Here is an 18,242-nt window from a genome sequence, read left to right on the forward strand (position 1 = left end):
ATGCAAGCTGAATTATTATGTTTTGTTCCGATAATAATACAACACTTAATATTGTAACATTTATAAAATGGCTGCATCAACAAGATGGCGGACGGTCTATATTTTGTATAGGCTATTAATTTAAGTATAAAACAAAAGTACTTAAAGGATAGGTAATGACAAAATAAAAGAAAATCATCACTTTAAAATGGCCGCCGTAACAAGATGGCGGATTACATTTTAAAAGCTTATATCAAAAATGTTTTTAAACAGACAGACAGTGGTTGATTTAATTTAGTTCTTCATCTACGTTGACTATCATATATATAGTCGAATTTTTAATTCGATGCAGTAAACTGACCTGACTTCTGTTTTTTTTTTTTTATTTATGGCCATAAAAAATAATCAAATTAGGTAAGTTTTTTTTTTACTTGTTTTTGTTGTAATGAAATAGTAATAATTGTATATTACTTATAGAATTACAACTTAATATGTTTACGTTAGTAAAAATAGTTTATTTTTGAATTAATGAAGCCATCACTACTAAGTTTTTTTTTATACAACTTAGAATGGCAAACAAGCTGACGGCCCACCTGATGGAAAGTGGTAACCGTCGCCTATACACACGAGCAGTACCATGGACATAACAGAGTATACTGTTTCGCCCATGACACCCCCCATGCGTTGCCATTCCTGAGGACTCAGGTGTTACACCTCTGTACCCAGTAACTTCACAGCCACATCCCACCCTTCAAACCGAAACACAGCCATACAAACACAACTGCTTCACGGTAGAAACACGGATGGGACAGAGGTGGCCAAGCAATCGATTTTTGTACAAAGTCTCCCTCTGGTATTATTTTTGAAACTGACATTACCTTATGTCAGTTTATTGCATCGAATTAAAAGTCCTACAACAGGCACTTAGCGTCCAATGGCACGTATTTTACAGTCTTGCACAAACGGGGCCTTTTTTTTTATTAGCTGACAATGGATAGGTAACCCCGTCCGCGCTATCGGTATACACTGGCGGGGCACCAGTGAGAGATGATAGGCGAGGATGAAAAGGCCTCCTCATCAAGGTACTATCCCCCTTAAGTGCAGTACCAACCTCTCTAGACAAAGTACAAACGAACCTGTCGATAGAGAAGTTATCGCTACCGAGTCAGTGAGATAGAATGAATGAGTATACTTTATTTGCATTATACAATATAGGACATAAGCGAGACAATTTACAAACACAACGATACAGTTGTATAAGTACAGTAAGGCGGTCTTATTGCTGAGAGCAATCTTTTCAAGACAACCTTAAGGTAATGGACTAATTGTTGTACAAGTAGGTACGATAGTGCTGTAATGTGTTATATATATATATATATATATATATATATATATATATATATATATATATATATATATATAATGAGTCGACGACGTGCGCTGTCCTACTCTTCCTAATACGAGCGTTGACCGAAGCGTTTCTATCGATAGATACGTTCGTACCTTCTCTAGGGATGCTTGTTCACTATTATAGTTTAAAAAATCGTCACAGTCGTAGAATACTGACGGATCTTTTTATGTAATATTTGTCAGATCCGTCGGTATTCTACGACTGTGACGAAATAATCGAATAAATTCGATGGACGATACTTCAAGTATCGATTAAAAATAAAATATTATTATATATTATATACAATATAAAAAAAGGTATGAAAACCAAATGGAAATTGCGTTTAGTTTGAATCAACAAATTCGATTTTGGAACAGTAATGAAGCGAATGTGTAAGCGAGATAGAAGACACGTTTGAATTTAGAACAGTAGTTTTTGCACTGCAACGCAAAAAAGCCAGTTCCTGGAGACCATCGTGCTGAATTCGAGGTGTATTCATCGCGATGGGCTAACTGACCTGCCTTTTCATTCTCACTTATCATCCTTCACTGGTGCCCCGTTAGCGCAGGCGGGGTTACCATATTATTATCATAAAAAAAACCTTGTATCTATCACGATTTTTAAAATATCTTTTTTCCAATCTTGCTACACTTCGGTACTCTTCCATATTTGGAATACAAAATCCATTTAGTTTCACTTCACTGTAGATTAAAGCTAAAATATACATTATGTACTATTGTTACAAGTATCATATTCGCTTGTAACGCGACTAATTCTTTGGTGCTATTTCTCGTTGAGAGGTACAGTCGTGCTGCAATAGATGGCGGTAGCGTCGCGCTGGTTTTCCGGCAGGAACTTCTCGCCTTCCGGCAAAGGCGCTTGGCTGTCTTCTGTGGATTTTAGATATAGAATTACAGATTAGATAAAAAAAACTTTTTTTTTAATTTAAAATCTATGATATTTATTATAATATAAAGGAATAATAACATTTTATAGTGAAATACTATTAAACCAGAGGGAGACTTTGTACAAAAGTCGTTTGCTTGGGTACCTCTGTCCCATTCGTGTTTCAACCGTAAAGCAGTTGCGTTTACATGGCTGTGTTTCGGTTTGAAGGGTGGGATATGGCAGTGAATTTACTGGGTACAGAGGAATAACACCTGAGTCCTCAGGAATGGCAACGCATGGGGGGTATCATGGGCGAAACAGTATACTCTGTTATGTCCACGGTACTGCTCATGTCTATAGGCGACGGTTACCACTTTCCATCAGGTGGGCCGTCAGCTTGTTTGCCGTTCTAAGTTGTATAAAGAAAATGACAAAAACAGCAATGTAACTACTTGGCGGTAGTTTAAGTTTACTTGATAAAAATTATATATATATATAAATTATTATTATCATACTTACTGGTATCCGTTTGTTTGTCTGTACACCGCGTGAGTAATGCAAATAAAGCGGCGTGCGCGGCGGACGCGACGACGGCGGCGCCCCCTAGCGCCAGGAACGAGCCCCGCCCGCCCGCGCCCGCGTACAGCTGCCCGCCCACCAGCGAACCCAGCGCGAAGCCTGACAAAAATCTTTTTTCTTAATGGAAAGGTAACCCCGTCTGCGCGGGGAGGGGGAAGTATTGTCAGTAATGGGGTTTGACAGCCTCATTGCTAAGGATCGGATATGGCGTGAATTTACAGGGTACAGAGGAATAACATCTGAGTCCTAAGGAATGGCAACGCATGGGAGGTATCATGGGCGAAACAGTATACTCTGTTATGTCCGTGGTACTGCTCATGTCTATAGGCGACGGTTACCACTTTCCATCAGGTGGGCCGTCAGCTTGTTTGCCATTCTAAGTTGTATAAAAAAAAATAATCATATTAAAACATATCTCACCGACGCCGTCGTCCATGCCGGCGACGATGCCCTGCACGGTGGCCGAGTAGCCAGGGGGCGCCACCTCCGCCGCGTAGCCCACTATGGTGGAGTAGCACAGAGCGTACGTGGGACCTTGCATTATGGACTGGAACGGTGGAGAAATACCAACCATTGACACAAAAGTATAAAAAAAAAATATTTAATCCGGCACGATGGACTAATTGACCTGCCTTCTCATTCTCACCTATCATACCTCACTGGTGCCCCGCCGGTGTACTCGTATATGTAAATTTATGTAAATGTGTAAATATTACAGTGTGGTCCCAGCATAGAATGAGCCACTTTCCTTTTCTTTTCTTTCCTTTCCTTTCCCGTGGGTGTCTTTTTTTTAATGGATGATAATGGAATGGTAACCCAACCAGCGCTATCGGTATACACCGGCGAGGCACCAGTAAAGGATGATAGGTGAGGATGAAGCAGGTCAGTTAGCCCATCGAGACAAATTCAACAAGAATTGTTCACGATGGTTTCCAGAGGGAACCACGTGGAGGTCGACCTAATAAGGCACATTGCTAGCAATGGGGCTGTCAAACTCCATTACTAACAATCCCTTTCCCCCCTTCTCGTGGGTGTCGTAAGAGGCGACTAAGGGAGGGCGAAGGACAGACAGCAGTCTCCCTCTTAAAATATCTGCAAAGCCTAATTGCGGTTGCCAATCCGCCTGCCAAGCGTGACAACTATTGGATAGACCTCCCATGGGGAGAGGTTTATGGCCAGCAGTGGACAGTCGCTGATCTGCTGCGAAGAACCCGTAAGAAACTCAACAGTTACTCATATACATTAGTCAGCATTTTTTTTTACAACACAGGGGGCAAACGAGCATGCAGCTCACCTGATGGTAAGTGACTACCGCCGCCCATGATCACCCACAACACTAAAGGCATTGCAGGTGTGCTGCCGGCCTTTTAAAAAGTTTATGGCGGGTTGTACGATGGTGAAAATCAGCAGCAGGTATTAATCCGAACAATTCCTCAGAGCACTCCCCATGATAAATTCGATATAAGATGCACAGAGATGCAACATCTCTACGCAGTTTCAGTGGGTCGAGCCGGACTGTAAGCCGCATGTAAATAGTTCTTACCTCTATGTACACTAAATGCCATGGGTTCCGTATGACGGCTATAAGCGCCATCCTTACACCATAACAGAACAGCGAGAACGTCATCGTAGTGCCGTAGCCCCATCGGTTTATAATTTTACCTGTAAGAGAATTTCAAAAATTTTTTTTTTTAAATTCCTTTAGTTTTTTCTCACTTTATGGAGAGTTCAAGTAATACGTAAAGTAAATTGGGAATGAGGGGGTCTTGTAAAACGTTACGATGCGTTACAGAAGCGGGAGGGGAGTTTACAACGTTTTTTTTTTTTAATTTAAATAAAAAACGAACGAGAAACAAACATTAATAAAACAACAGAGAATAGAAGAGGCAAAATGCTGGGCCATCTTATACGATATGACGATTTTTAAAGAGCATTGTAGAGGGAAAAATAGAGAGCAAAAGAGAAAGGGGAAGACCGAGGACTAACTACATGGGACAGATAAAGGAAACACTAGGCGTCATATCGTATAGGGAGGTCAAAGACATGGCTTGAAATAGAACTGGCTGGAAGAAAGAAAAAAAAAAGAAAAAATATTTATTTCGTAATAAAATTGATACAATACTAAGATCGTTGTTGTGAGCTTCTAGTAAGTGTTATCACCTGCATCAGAAGGTCACGCTCCTCCATAACCATGCAAATACAAATCATAGTACCATAAAATTAAGACATAAACATTATCTAGTAATAAGCATATCTAAATGCACGCATGCGTGTGTGTGCGTGCATATGTGAGTGTGTGAACTAGGTGTCGTGCGTGCGTGCTCTCTGCGTTACGTGCGTGCGTGTGTGTGTGTGTGTGTTTGTGTTTGTGTATGCGTGCGTGAATGCCGGAATTAGTTGCACCGACAAGAGGAAACCTCTTAAATGAAAAGAAAAAATAAAAAAACAAGGGAATTAAAATCTCCCAGAAAAATGGTTACGGCACGTTGCATGTGGGAGGGAGTGTCAAATAATTGAAAATACTTCAACATGTCTAAAGCTCTTTTATTTTTATACAACTTAGAATGGCAAACAAGCTGACGGCCCACCTGATGGAAAGTGGTAACCGTCGCCTATAGACATGAGCAGTACCGTGGACATAACAGAGTATACTGTTTCGCCCATGATACCCTCCATGATACCATACAAAAAAAAGGTGAATCCAATTTTCAGTTTCATTTACCAAGCCATTAAAATCACGTGTGCCCACGATCAAACATTATTTGCGTGTACACGTAATACTTGCACGTCCCCTTAGGATGTATAACGTACAATAGGAGGGGGGGGGGGTTGTTAGTAATGCGGATTACCAGTCGCATTGCTAGTAATATACCCTATCAGGTCAACCTCCACGCGGTCCCGCCTGGAAACCATCGTGCTTAATTCCAGGTATATTCATCACGATGGGCTAAGTTGGATTTTTTTTTCATTCTCACCAAAAAAAAAAAAATCACCCCTCAAAAAATGGTGCCCCGCCAGCGTATACCGTTAGCGCAGGCGGGGTTACGATAAAAATTATCATGTTTAAAAAAAATAACGTACAATGTGTACGATGGCGGCACAGTATAATACTGTGCGGCCCGCAGCACATTACTGTACGATGTTGACGGTCAGCTTGTCATAGACAATACAGTAAAAAAAACTTCACATACCAGAGAAGTAGAAAAACAATAATTCGCCAATGAAACTCTGAGCTGCGATCACGACGCCCTCTATGAGCTTAATCTTCGCCATGTAACCCGTTTCCTCAGCTATTTCCTCCAGGAACCTGCAATTAATAGTATTTTTTTTTATTTAAAAATTTATTTACAATTGTTTTTTTTTATACAACTTAGAATGGCAAACAAGCTGACGGCCCACCTGATGGAAAGTGAGAACCGTCGCCTATAGACATGAGCAGTACCGTGAACATAACAGAGTATACTGTTTCGCCCATGACACCCCCCATGCGTCGCCATTCCTGAGGACTCAGGTGTTACACCCCTGTACCCAGTAACTTCACAGCCATATCCCACCCTTCAAACCGAAACACAGCCATGAAAACACAACTGCTTCACGGTTGAAACATGAATGGGACAGAGGTACCCAAGCAATTGTTATCTATAGGGTTTAACCAATCATTCGATTGACATTCAAGGGATTTTTAATGGATGATAATGGAATGGTAACCCCGCCCGCGCTATCGGTATACACCGGCGGGGCACCAGCGAAGAATGATAGGTGACAATGAAAAGGCAGGTCGGCTAACTGACCATGATGCTACTACACCAGAAATTCAGCACGATGGTTTCCAGGGGGAACCGAGAGAGGTCGATCCGATAGGGTATGTTACTGGCAATGGGAGAGAGACCTCCATCACTAAGAGATCCCTTTCCCCCTGCACGAGAGAGAGAGAGAGAGAGAGTCACCCATTAGAGAGAGAGAGAGAGTTTCTCAGAGAGAGAGAGAGAGAGAGGAGAGGAGTAGATGACTGTATGAGAGAGAGGAGAGAGAGAGAGAAAGATAGAGAGAGAGAGAGAGAAAGAGAGAGAGAAGACGAAAGAGACAAAGAGAGAGAGAGAGGAAAGAAATAAAGTGTGAAAAGAAAGAAATAATTTATTCAAAGAATCATGAGACTCGCACAGTAGCATAAACTAAACAAGAACAAAACAAAAAGAAACCCAATTGACTCACCAAAACATATAGTATATGATGAAGCTGTCGAAGGTGCCGGCGATGACTGCGAACACGATGAACAGCATCACGCGCGGTATCCTCAGCACCTCGCGCAGCGCCTTCCCCGAGTCCTCCGGGCTGGACAGCGACGGCAACTGCTCGTGGGGCATTTCATTTATTACTAACGATCCGGAAGAGGGTTTTAAAATTAAAATAAATGAAGAAAATAGTGTTTCTTTTTTAAACAACTTAGAATGGCAAACAAGCTGACGACCCACCTGATGGAAAGTGGTAACCGTCGCCTATGGACATAAGCAGTACCATGGACATAACAGAGTATACTGTTTCGCCCATGATACTTCCCATGCGTTGCCATTCCTGAGGGCTCGGGTGTTATTCCTTTGTACCCACAAATTTCTCGCCATATCCCACCCTTCAAACCGAAACACAGCCATGCAAACACAGCTGCTTCACGGTTGAAAGACGAATGGGACAGAGGTACCCAAGCAATCGACTTTTGTACAAAGTCCCCCCTTTGGTGATGTACTCACGTTAAGCGCTCTACAGCTGAACAGATCTACGATGGTGGCCAGTATGGCGATGATGAAGGCGGGCGTGAAGTTCTTGATGTCGGATTCAGACACCAGGTCCACCAGCCAGCCGCCCAGCAGCGCCGTGACTCCATACCCGGCGGTACCCCAGGCTCGTTGGGCTCCGTACTTGGAGCCATGGTCCGGTCCTGTTAGCGAGGTGATCTTGGTATAGCGGTTTTTTTTTATAGATGGTAATGGAATGGTAACCCCGCCTGCGCTATCGGTATACGCTGGCGGGGCACCAGTGAGGGATGATGATAGGTGAGAATAGAAAGGCAGGTTAGTTAGCCCATCGTGATGAATACACCTGGGATTCAGCACGATCTTTTTCAGAGGGAACCACTTGGAGGTCGATCGGACGAGGTATATTGCTAGCAATGGGACTGGTAGTCTGCATTACTAACAATCCCTTCCCCCCAGTATGGCGGTTTGAGGGAGGGAGAGGATTGTTAGTAATACGGACTAGTGGGCTCGTTGCCAGTGAATCACTCAGACAAGTGGTTCTACAGGGGGGGAAAGGGATTGTTAGTAATGATGTCTCATACCTCCATTGCTAGCAATATACCCTCTCAGGTCGACTTGAACGCGGTTCCCCCTGGAAACCATCATGGTTAATTCTTGTCGAATTTACCATGGTGGGCCAACTGACCTGCATTCATTCTCACCTATCATCTTCCACTGGTGCCTCGTCGGTGTATACCGATAGCGCGGGCGGGGTTACCATTCCATTTTCACCCATAAAAAAAGCAGTTCTACACACGGTTCTTTTGTAAGCTATCGTGGTCAATTCCTGGTAAATTAATCACAAAGGGTCAATTGACCTGCTTCCATACTCACCTACCACCGCTCACTGGTGTCTTGCTTAGCGTATAGCAATAGCGTAGGTTGGGGTTACCATTCCATCACCATCATTAAAATATCCTGGGATTGAATCTGCAATACATCCTCACACGCTTGAACCTAAATGGTCACATACAGTGCGGTTTCAAAGGAGATTTCTCCTGCGAACGCTCAGGCTGTGGAATAAGCTTCCTGCCGAGGTTTTCCCTAGAGGCTATAAGGTTCTTTAAAAAAGGTATTAAGAATTCTTCAGGGTCTGCAACGTACACGTGTCACCCTCAGCGTTGCAGGCATCCATAGACTATAGTGATCGTTTAAAATACATTTAAACGGTCACTGTAGTCTATGGACGTGGTTTGTTTGACACCTTCCGTATAAAAAAGGTGAGCCATCAGCTATAAAGCCATTTTAAATTGTTAAAAAAATATATTATTTTACTGTAAATATGCTCACCTAAAACATCAAAACACACCGCATCTCCTATGCAGTTAGCTACGTTGAAAGCTACCGTCCCCACACACATAAGAACAACGAACGCCCAAAACGTCACCGTCATATAAAAATTATCATTCGTCTCGTTCGACACACTGGTTAACTTCGACACATCCTGTTTCGACGCATTCGTTAAACTCAGTGGTTGTTTCGACGCGTTCTCTATCGCGTTGTTCGACGCGCTGTGAACTTCCCTTCTACTTCTGTTCGTTCCTGACAAATTCTCCTCGAAACACAGCAAATTACAGTTCTTGACCGGAGTACATATGATCTGTCCCGCTCTCGCATCGTCAAAACCCATATGTAGGTGCGAGCAAGACTCATTTGTCACTTGTGCGTCGATGTAAACAGTGTTTACGAATGTCGAATTCGAGAGAAACACGTCGAAATTCTCGCCCATAGAGCAGTTCCATTGACACGTGTATTTATCGAGGAATGGGTCATTATTATATTTTTTCAGGTATATAGTGTCATTAAGGTTATAGATGTATTCTAGAACGGGCGGCTCCGTTGTCTCTGGTTGCTCTGGCATCGGTAGAAACCATAGACAACAATAGGAGCCTGTCATCACTGTGATCAATAGCATGAATACTAATTTTCTGTGGGCCTGAAAAATATATAAATAATTAATTTACTTAAGAGATTAAATATATTTTTATGTACTATTTTTATATAAGAGGTAACTGGTCATGGCTGGAAAGAAGCCATATAGTATATTTAAAAAAAGAAAAACAATGATTTGAATTTTTGCATATCATTCTTGTATCTCTTCGTGTAATGTTTTATAACTATAATTTTGTTATGTAAATAAATATAAAAAAAAACACTAGTGGAACTGTAAAAGTGGTATCATTTTGGAGTACGTCGTCTAGTAACTAAAGGAAAATTATAGTCGAGAGGTGGGTAGCAGTGTCCCTCTTAAAAGATCACGAAAGACGGCGGTTACCAACCCGCTTGCTATGGGCTGACCCATTTCTAAGGTCGACTTTCATACAGTCCTCAAAAGCGACCATTTTTCATATTAAGATGGGCTGACCTGACTTCGTCGGGGAGGAAGGGATTGTTAATAATGCAGTCTACCAATTCCATTGCTAGTAATATACTCTGTCAAGTCGACCTCCACGTAGTCCCCTATGGGAACCACCGTGCTGAATTCCAGGAATCACGATAGGCTAACTGACCTGCCTTTCTCATTCTCGCCTATCATCCCTCACTGGTGCCCCGCCAGCGTATACCGCAGGCGTGATTACCATTCCGCATAAAATATTAATGTCTTCTAAAATACCCACCGGCCAGAAGTCCACCACGTAACCGAAGAGCGGTTTGGCTGCCGCCCACAGCAGGGGTAGTACAGCCGTGACCATTCCCATGACTCCTGGAGACACGCCCAGTTGGCGACCGAACACATTTATTTGTGGTAACAACGGTCCAAGAGCTGTGAACAAGGATGTGTTTTGTTTTATACAACTTAGAATGGCAAACAATCTGACGGGCCACCTGATGGAAAGTGGTAACCGTCGCCTATACACATGAGCAGTACCATAGACATAACAGAGTATACTGTTTCGCCCATGATACCCCCCATGCGTTGCCATTCCTGAGGACTCAGGTGTTATTCCTCTGTACCCTGTAAATTCACTGCCATATCCCACCCTTCAAACTGAAACACACCCATGCAAATACAACTGCTTTACAGTAGAAACACGAATGGTACAGAGGTGGGTACCTAATGGGGACTGTACAAAGTCTTAAGTGTCTTAAGTCATTTGCTTACCCAAGCAAACGACTTTTGTACAGTCCCCCTCTGGTAAAATACATAGCAAAGTAACATGGAATATCCACGTTTGATAATAGATTGTGTAAACATAATCAAGTCATTCGACATTGTAACTTGGAAATAAAGTTTAGCAATTAAAACGACATGATTATTGTCGGAACAAATATGATATTTTATTATTTTACAGTGTAACAATTGCATTGTTAAATATTCTGATAGTCGTAAACGATAAAACACCGAGACAAGGTTATAGATTGGCTTCATTTTTAGCCCTTTTTGTTCCTTAATAAAACAGGCCAGTTAGCCCATCATGATGAATTCATCAGGAATTAACCATGATAGTTTCTAGGGGGAACCGCGAGGAGATCGACCTGGTTGGGTATATTGCTAACAATGGGATTCTCAGTCTCCATTACTAACAATCCCTTTCCCCCCGCTGCTTTAGCAAGGTCGGACAGTAAATACGCTTTTAGTTTAAACTTTCCGTTCTTAGTTTTATTATTTTTCTGTTACGCCTCGACCAGAGACAATTTTAATCATACCCCTCCATCCTAAGGTTGCCTGCAAGAGATCAGTGTTTAGCGATAAGGCCGCCCATTGTTGCCCCTTTATCTTGCTTTCATGTAATTATATATTTGTTTTGTTTGTGTACATATTGTTAATCTTTATAAACTGCATCGTTCTTGGTAAACAACAATTAAGAGTTTTCATCCATTCATTTATTGCTATATGAATTCTAAACACACTCCGGTTAAAATAGACAGATCTTAATGCAATACGCATTGTGCGAGTTTAGAGCTCTTAGACTCCTTAACCATTAATATATCTTATCAGATCGGGGGAGGAGAGTATTGTTAGTAACGCGGGCGACCAGTCCCATTGCTAGCAGGTCTGTCAGGTCGACATCCACGTAGTCGCCCTGGAAACCATCGTGCTGAATTCCATATACATTCATGACGATGGGCTACCTGACTGTATGCTTGTTTAGTTTGCAGAGTCCAGTGAAAGCCCTTGTTACATACATATTATTTTTAATCAAAAAATTGTATTTTTAACCAGGGATTTTTAGTGATTTAATCCTGGCATCAGGGACCAGCTATTAAATATAACCAGTGATATGGAGTTCCGCAAGATAATGCTTAGTTCAACATACCATCTAATTCAATTTAACATATTGCTTTGCAAAAAACAAGCGTCTTTCATTATGAACGCATATATTAACATAAATACATTGTAAATATTGCGTGTTTGCATACAGATAGTAAACTGCAGAGGGGAAACAGCAGTATCATTTGTCATTGGACACAAAATTACAAGATTTTGTTGTAAAACAAAACACCCGCTTTAATCGTTGCAAAGCCTAACTGGCTTTGATGAAAAAAGTTCAAACTATTGATTCGTCCTTGATAAAACTTCAATTTGAAAGTATATTTATTGAAATACAAAAAATTTTAGTCGGTTTATAACTGACAGAGTTATTAGATAAGAAACAAAATTTAAACAAATCGAGAATTTCCTCTCTTTTTGAAGTCGGCTAAAAAAAAAGTAACACGGGAGTAAATCGTTTTATTTTTGTTAATGTAAAGGCAACCCCGCCTGCGCTATCGGTATACGCCGACGGAAAACCAGTGAGGGATGATAGTTGAGGATGAAAGCAGGTCAGTTGGCCCATCGTGACGAATTCCGCAAGAGTTAACCACGATTGTAGTTGGAACCCCATGGGGATCGACCTAAAAGGTTATAATGCTAACAATGGGGATGTGGGCGGAAAGGGATTGTTAGTAATGGAGACTGAGAATCTCATTGCTAGCAATATACCCAACCAGGTCGACTTCCTCGCATGTCTTCCTGGAAACTATCATTATTAATTCCTGATGAATTCATCATAATGGGCTAACTGGCCTGTTTTCATTCTCATCTATCACCCTTCACTGGTGCTCCGAAAGCGTATCCCGTTAGCGCAGGCGGGGTTACCATACCATTTTCGCTCAAAAAAAAAAACCATGGGGATGTTAGACTCTAATACTAACAATTTCTTCCCCCCTGTCTAGTTTTAATATAGTTGGTTTAGTTAAAGCGCCAAGAGAAAACAAACACACTTCGCCGTCATGATAGCCGCATACAAACTACGTGATACCGCGTGTTCCATTATCACACAATCTCGTAATGATAATACTCGCAATGTCGTTTGTATATCTTGTCGTAATCTGCAAACAGGTTTTTTTATGATACTTAGAATGGCAAACTAGCGGCCCACCTGATGGAAAGTGGTAACCGTCGCTTATAGACAGAGATAGCCAGTATTTTTATTTTTCAATGGATAATAATGGTACGGTAACCCCGCCTGCGCTATCGGGATACGCTGGCGGAGCACCAGTGAAGGGCGATAGATGAGAATGAAAACAGGCCAGTTAACCCATCATGATGAATTCATCATGAAGAATTAATCAATTTTTTTTTAGCGCCACCTACCTACGTATGCTTTAATTCCTTCTACCCAAAGGTTGTCTGGAAGAGATTGCTTAGCAATAAGACCGCCTTTTGTATTACACTATACGTATTGAAAGTTGTTCAACAAATCCTGTTATGTTCGTGCAATAAAGTGTTAAATAAATAAATGGCAAACAAGCTGACGGCCCACCAGATGGAAAGTGGTAACCGTCGCCTATAGACATGAGCAGTACAATGGACATAACAGAGTATACTGTTTCGCCCATGATACCCCCCATGCGTTACCATTCCTGAGGACTCAGATGTTATTCCTTTGTACCCTGTAAATTCACGCCATATTCCACCCTTCAAACCGAAACACAGCCATGCAATCTCTTTACAATATACGACAAAAATGCAAATATAGGTACAACAGCAATTGGCTGTTTATTTCGTTTCATTTCAAAAACTTTTCCTAATTTAAACCATTATCGTGGATAAAACCGGATCGCATAGCTAATTTTATACCTGAAGGTTACTTGATAATTCTCAAAGACTATGCTAAATACAGCTATCGCTTTATTTTCCACTAGCGGCCCGTCCCGGCTTCGCACGCGTGGACATTTTTACAAAATTTTAAAAAATGGTCATTGTGACATAACGATAATAGTTGGACATGTAGTATCGCGAAGTTTTTTGTAGTTATTGATATTTTCTTCAATATTGTAAAACATACTTTTGTTCTATGACCAATAGTTTCCGCAGCGCACGCGACTAAAGTAATTTTATAGCATTTTTTCACACCTTGAGTTACGTTACTAAAATTTTAGGAAGGATCCCTAATCTTTTCTAGCAATAAATAATCCCTTTCCCCCCTAGACAGACCCTCAGGTCAGTCGGCCTATCGCGACGAGTTCCACAATTAACCACGATGGTTTCCAGGGGGAACCGCGTGGATATCGACCTGATGGGGTATAATGCTAACAATGGGGCTGTCTTTTTTTTGATGGGTGAAAATGGTATGGTAGCCCCGCTTGCGCTAACGGGATACGCTGGCGGAGCACCATTGAAGGGTGATAGATGAGAATGAAAACAGGCCAGTTAGCCCACCATGATGAATTCATTAGGAATTAACCATGATAGTTTCCAGGGGGAACCGCGAGGAGGTCGACCTGGTTGGGTATATTGCTAGCAATGGGATTCTCAATCTCCATTACTAACAATCCCTTTCCACAATGGGGCTGTTAGACCCCATTATTAATAATCCCTTTATTCCTCCGCTGTAGCTGTAGGGCATTAAAATCGGCAATTGGATCACGGTCGTGAGCGTGCGAGATTTATCATTATGCAATTTGGCCAGGATACACCGGGGGCCTTGACTCCCGCGCTGCTGGTACTGCGACGTCACAGTATAATATGTGTCACGTTAGGGTTGACATCAATGTGTGAGATTAACAAAGCAGTTGTGTTTACATGGCTGTGTTTTGGTTTGAAGGATGGGATATGGCGTGAGTTTACAGGGTACAGAGGAATAACGCCTGAGTCCTCAGGAATGGCAACGCATGGGGGGGTATCATGGGCGAAACAGTATACTTTGTTATGTCCATGGTACTGCTCATGTCTATAGGCGACGGTTACCACTTACCATCAGGTGGGCCGTTAGCTTGTTTGCCATTCTAAGTTGTATGAAAAAAAACGAAATGTTACGATTCATTTACAGGACCGATTTGGTACGAACAAAAACACGTCATTAGTCCCGAGAATTCGAATTTCATGTCGTGGTAGACCCGTTTTCATCCTCATCTATCATCTCTGAGAAGGGTTTGTTAGTAATGCGAACTACCAGTTCCGTTGCTAGCAATATCTGTCAGGTAGACCTCCACGTGGAGGAACCTGAAAACCATTGTGACTAATATATCGTTGAATTCGTCACGATGGGCTAACTGACCTGCCTTTTCATCCTCACCTATCATCCTTCACTGGTGCCCTGTCAGCGTAGGCGGGGTTACCATTGAGTATACTTTATTTGCATTATACAATATAGGAAATAAGCAAGACAATTTACAAACACAACGATACAATTGTATAAGTACAGTAAGGCGGTCTTATTGCTGAGAGCAGCTTTTCAAGACAACCTTAAGGTAATGGACTAATTGTTGTACAAGTAGGTACGATAGTGCTGTATAATTAAAAAAGCATCTTTTGCAAATTAAAAATATATAAGGAAGGTTACCATTGCATTATAATCCATTAAAAAAGAAATAAATCCATTTCATTCATTTAAAAAAATCCACACGCAGTCATAAAAAGTCATAAAAAAAAATATTTCCGAGAATTATCATAATTATTTTACAGCACGCAATAATTATCATGTCATTTAATCTTTTTTTTTCAAATGTAATAAAGTTTATTGTGAATTTAGCGTTTCGTCAAACAAGCAGTATTATCACTCTGCTTGTTTGACGTTGTTTGAGATACCTACTTTTTTTTTATACAACTTAGAATGGCAAACAAGCTGACGGCCCACCTGATGGAAAGTGGTAACCGTCGCCTATACACATGAGCAGTAATAATGGAAATAACTGAGTATACTGTTTCGCCCATGATACCCCCCATACGTTGCCATTCTTGAAGAAAGCGAAGGTCAACTACATGTCACGGCCTAAATTTTAGGTATGGGAACATCAAAGGGCCAAATCAAATATTTTCCGAAATTTCGGAGACTAACGAAACAGAAAATATTAAAATTGCATAATATATGCCATTTAAAATTATTAAAAATGTTAAAATATCGTTCCTCTGGACTATTACAATAGGATTTATGATGAACGAAATGTTAAGCTCCATTTAAGCCCGAAAATTCGGAATTTAATTTTATGATAGACCACCTGTACAGAGTCAGTGGATGCAGGTGGCTCGGGAACGTTCCTTATAGCAGTCTATTGGGGAGGCCTATGTCTAGCAGTGGACAAATAATGGTTCTTTATGGAAGTCATAAAGAACGGTCCTGACCCACCTACATCCACTGACTCCCTGCAATGCTTTTTAGGTCATCACTCCATCTAGTGGGGGGTCGTCCTACACTGCATTTACTCCTACTCAAGAACCTTGCCACAACTGAGGTGGCAAATAAGCATACGGCCCACCTGATGGTAAGCAGTTACCATAGTCTATGAACACCTGCAATATCAGAGGTATTACTCGTGCATTGCCAACCCTGAAGAGACCTCTTTACCTCCCTTTGAAGAACCTCATGTTGTAGTTTCTTGAAAAACCTTGACAAGGACCTCATTCCATAATCTAAGCGTTCATGGGAGAAAACATATCTGATACCGCACTTCCATTAGAGTCTAAGGTATGAGGATGAACTCTTTATCAATGGCGAGCTGTATGATGGTAGAAAGGGATCGTAGGCATCATATTGAACAATCCATTGTACAAGTGGAAGAACACGCAGCGAGGAGCAAAATCTCTCCTAAGCCTTAAGTGAAACAAATATACTTGTATGTAACTTGAGTGTCAAAGAGGCGACTAAAGGAGCTTAATGATCAAGGGATAGGCAGTAGTATCCCTTGGGGGGAAAGGGATTGTTAGTAATGGGGTCAAATAGCCCCATTACTAGCAATATACCCTGTCAGGTCGATCTCCACACACGGTTCCACCTGGAAACCATCGTGGCTAATTCTAGTAGCATTTGTCAGGATGGGCTAACTGACCTGTTTTCATCCTCATTAGTCATCTATCACTGGTGCCCCACAAGCGTATACCGATAGCGCAGACGGGGTTATCATACCATTATCACCCATTAAAATAAAAAAAGTAGTGTCCCTCTTAAAACATTCCCAAAGCCTAACTGTAGTTGCCAACCCACTTGCCAAGAGTGGCAACTACTGGCAAAACTCCCCATATTGGGTAGAATTATGTTCAGCAGTGGACAGTTAAAGGCTGAAATGATGATGATGAATCAAGTAGACAATGTTGTGTAATTTATATTTAAAATGTATACTGTTGGTATACCAATTTCAAATAAATAAAAAAAAATAAGTATTCCAGTTTACAGTTTTTAATGTACTTTCAATTAAAAAATAGACAAAAATGTGTAGGTATAATTAACTTAGGTAATTAATATGAAGTAGATAAAGTATTTCTATTAAAAATTAATAATTTAAAACTTATCAATTCAATATATCAAAATTATAAGTGGAAAAGATTGATAATTTATACAAATATAGAGAAAAGATTTGATTGTTTATTTATAATGGATAAACTCAAAAATTATTAAATCGATTTTAAAAATTCTTTCCCCTATAGTAAGCTGTATTGTCAGGGAGTAACATAGATCATATATTGCCGGGTCGAACCGCTAGCCCTAAAGGTATTCACTGTCCAAAATGAATAATTAACAATAAGCTCTTAGAAAATATTATAATACGTGATAAAATATAGATACTTACCAGCAAAAAAGAAGAAAAAATGAACCTTTATAGGCACCAGGCCCTTGTCAATCTTGAACTTCATTTTGTGAATTTTACACAAAGAATCGTTACATTTATTACAAATTAAAAAAGTGTACGAAAACACAAATGAATATTTATTTACAGATTATAATAGACACTACGCTCACACATGCATAGCAACGGAGGTCAGTGGCCGAAAACAGACATTCGCAAACTCGTAAAACTACTTTCTGTTCTATAAAGTGATACTAAACGAGTACGTATTTAAATTTTATTTACACAACACAGAAATGATAACAAAACTCGAGCGAGACAGATGACCGTCGCCAATGAAATGTCAAAATATAAACATGTCAACCTTTGTCATCTACGGGCGAAGCAAAGGAGCAAAGTGCATTCTGACGTCAAAACAATTATGTACTTACGTTTCTTTTCACACTTATTATCTCTGTGCCTTAAATATTAATTTATTTATTTAAAAATATTAAAATAGATACAACTTTCGCCAATTGAAAATGGTAGTATCTATGTTGTCAAGATAAATAAAAATAGGCATATTATACTCGATTTAATTTTTCATTTTCTAATTAGACATCACTATTTAAGGCGATCGTCAACTATTA

At 40.6% G+C, this 18,242-nt stretch overlaps 1 protein-coding gene across 2 annotated transcripts; it reads right to left on the bottom strand.

Moving 5' to 3' along the window:
* Nucleotides 1-1,365: 1,365 nt before the first annotated feature.
* Nucleotides 1,366-17,955, bottom strand: LOC113515289 (major facilitator superfamily domain-containing protein 6). 2 transcript variants are annotated; one of them, XM_052899005.1, is made up of 10 exons: nt 17,617-17,955; nt 10,245-10,390; nt 8,917-9,562; nt 7,582-7,769; nt 7,049-7,185; nt 6,028-6,143; nt 4,380-4,498; nt 3,327-3,383; nt 2,777-2,854; nt 1,366-2,259 (listed from the first exon to the last, which is right to left on the bottom strand). In XM_052899005.1, exons 1-10 carry the CDS (start codon nt 17,678-17,680, stop codon nt 2,068-2,070), a joined length of 1,743 nt encoding a protein of 580 aa, XP_052754965.1. In that variant the 5' UTR covers nt 17,681-17,955; the 3' UTR covers nt 1,366-2,067. The 2 variants fall into 2 exon arrangements, with proteins under 2 accessions (XP_052754965.1, XP_052754961.1); XM_052899001.1 differs by having other exon boundaries at nt 2,777-2,935; nt 3,257-3,383.
* Nucleotides 17,956-18,242: the final 287 nt, after the last annotated feature.

The sequence above is a fragment of the Galleria mellonella genome, unplaced genomic scaffold (genome assembly GCF_026898425.1).
Source record: "Galleria mellonella isolate WM207_F2 unplaced genomic scaffold, CSIRO_AGI_GalMel_v1 utg121, whole genome shotgun sequence".
Classification (NCBI taxonomy): Eukaryota; Metazoa; Arthropoda; class Insecta; order Lepidoptera; family Pyralidae; genus Galleria; species Galleria mellonella.

Bases quoted from the DNA above. Each gene is read 5' to 3' on its own strand.
- LOC113515289 (XM_052899001.1), bottom strand. From the start codon at position 17,680: ATGAAGTTCAAGATTGACAAGGGCCTGGTGCCTATAAAGGTTCATTTT. The intron at 6,144-7,048 runs GTGAGTCAATTG...TATTAATTGCAG, and splicing joins ATCATATACTATATGTTTTG to GTTCCTGGAGGAAATAGCTG. The intron at 3,384-4,379 runs GTAAGAACTATT...CCACCGTTCCAG, and splicing joins GGCATTTAGTGTACATAGAG to TCCATAATGCAAGGTCCCAC.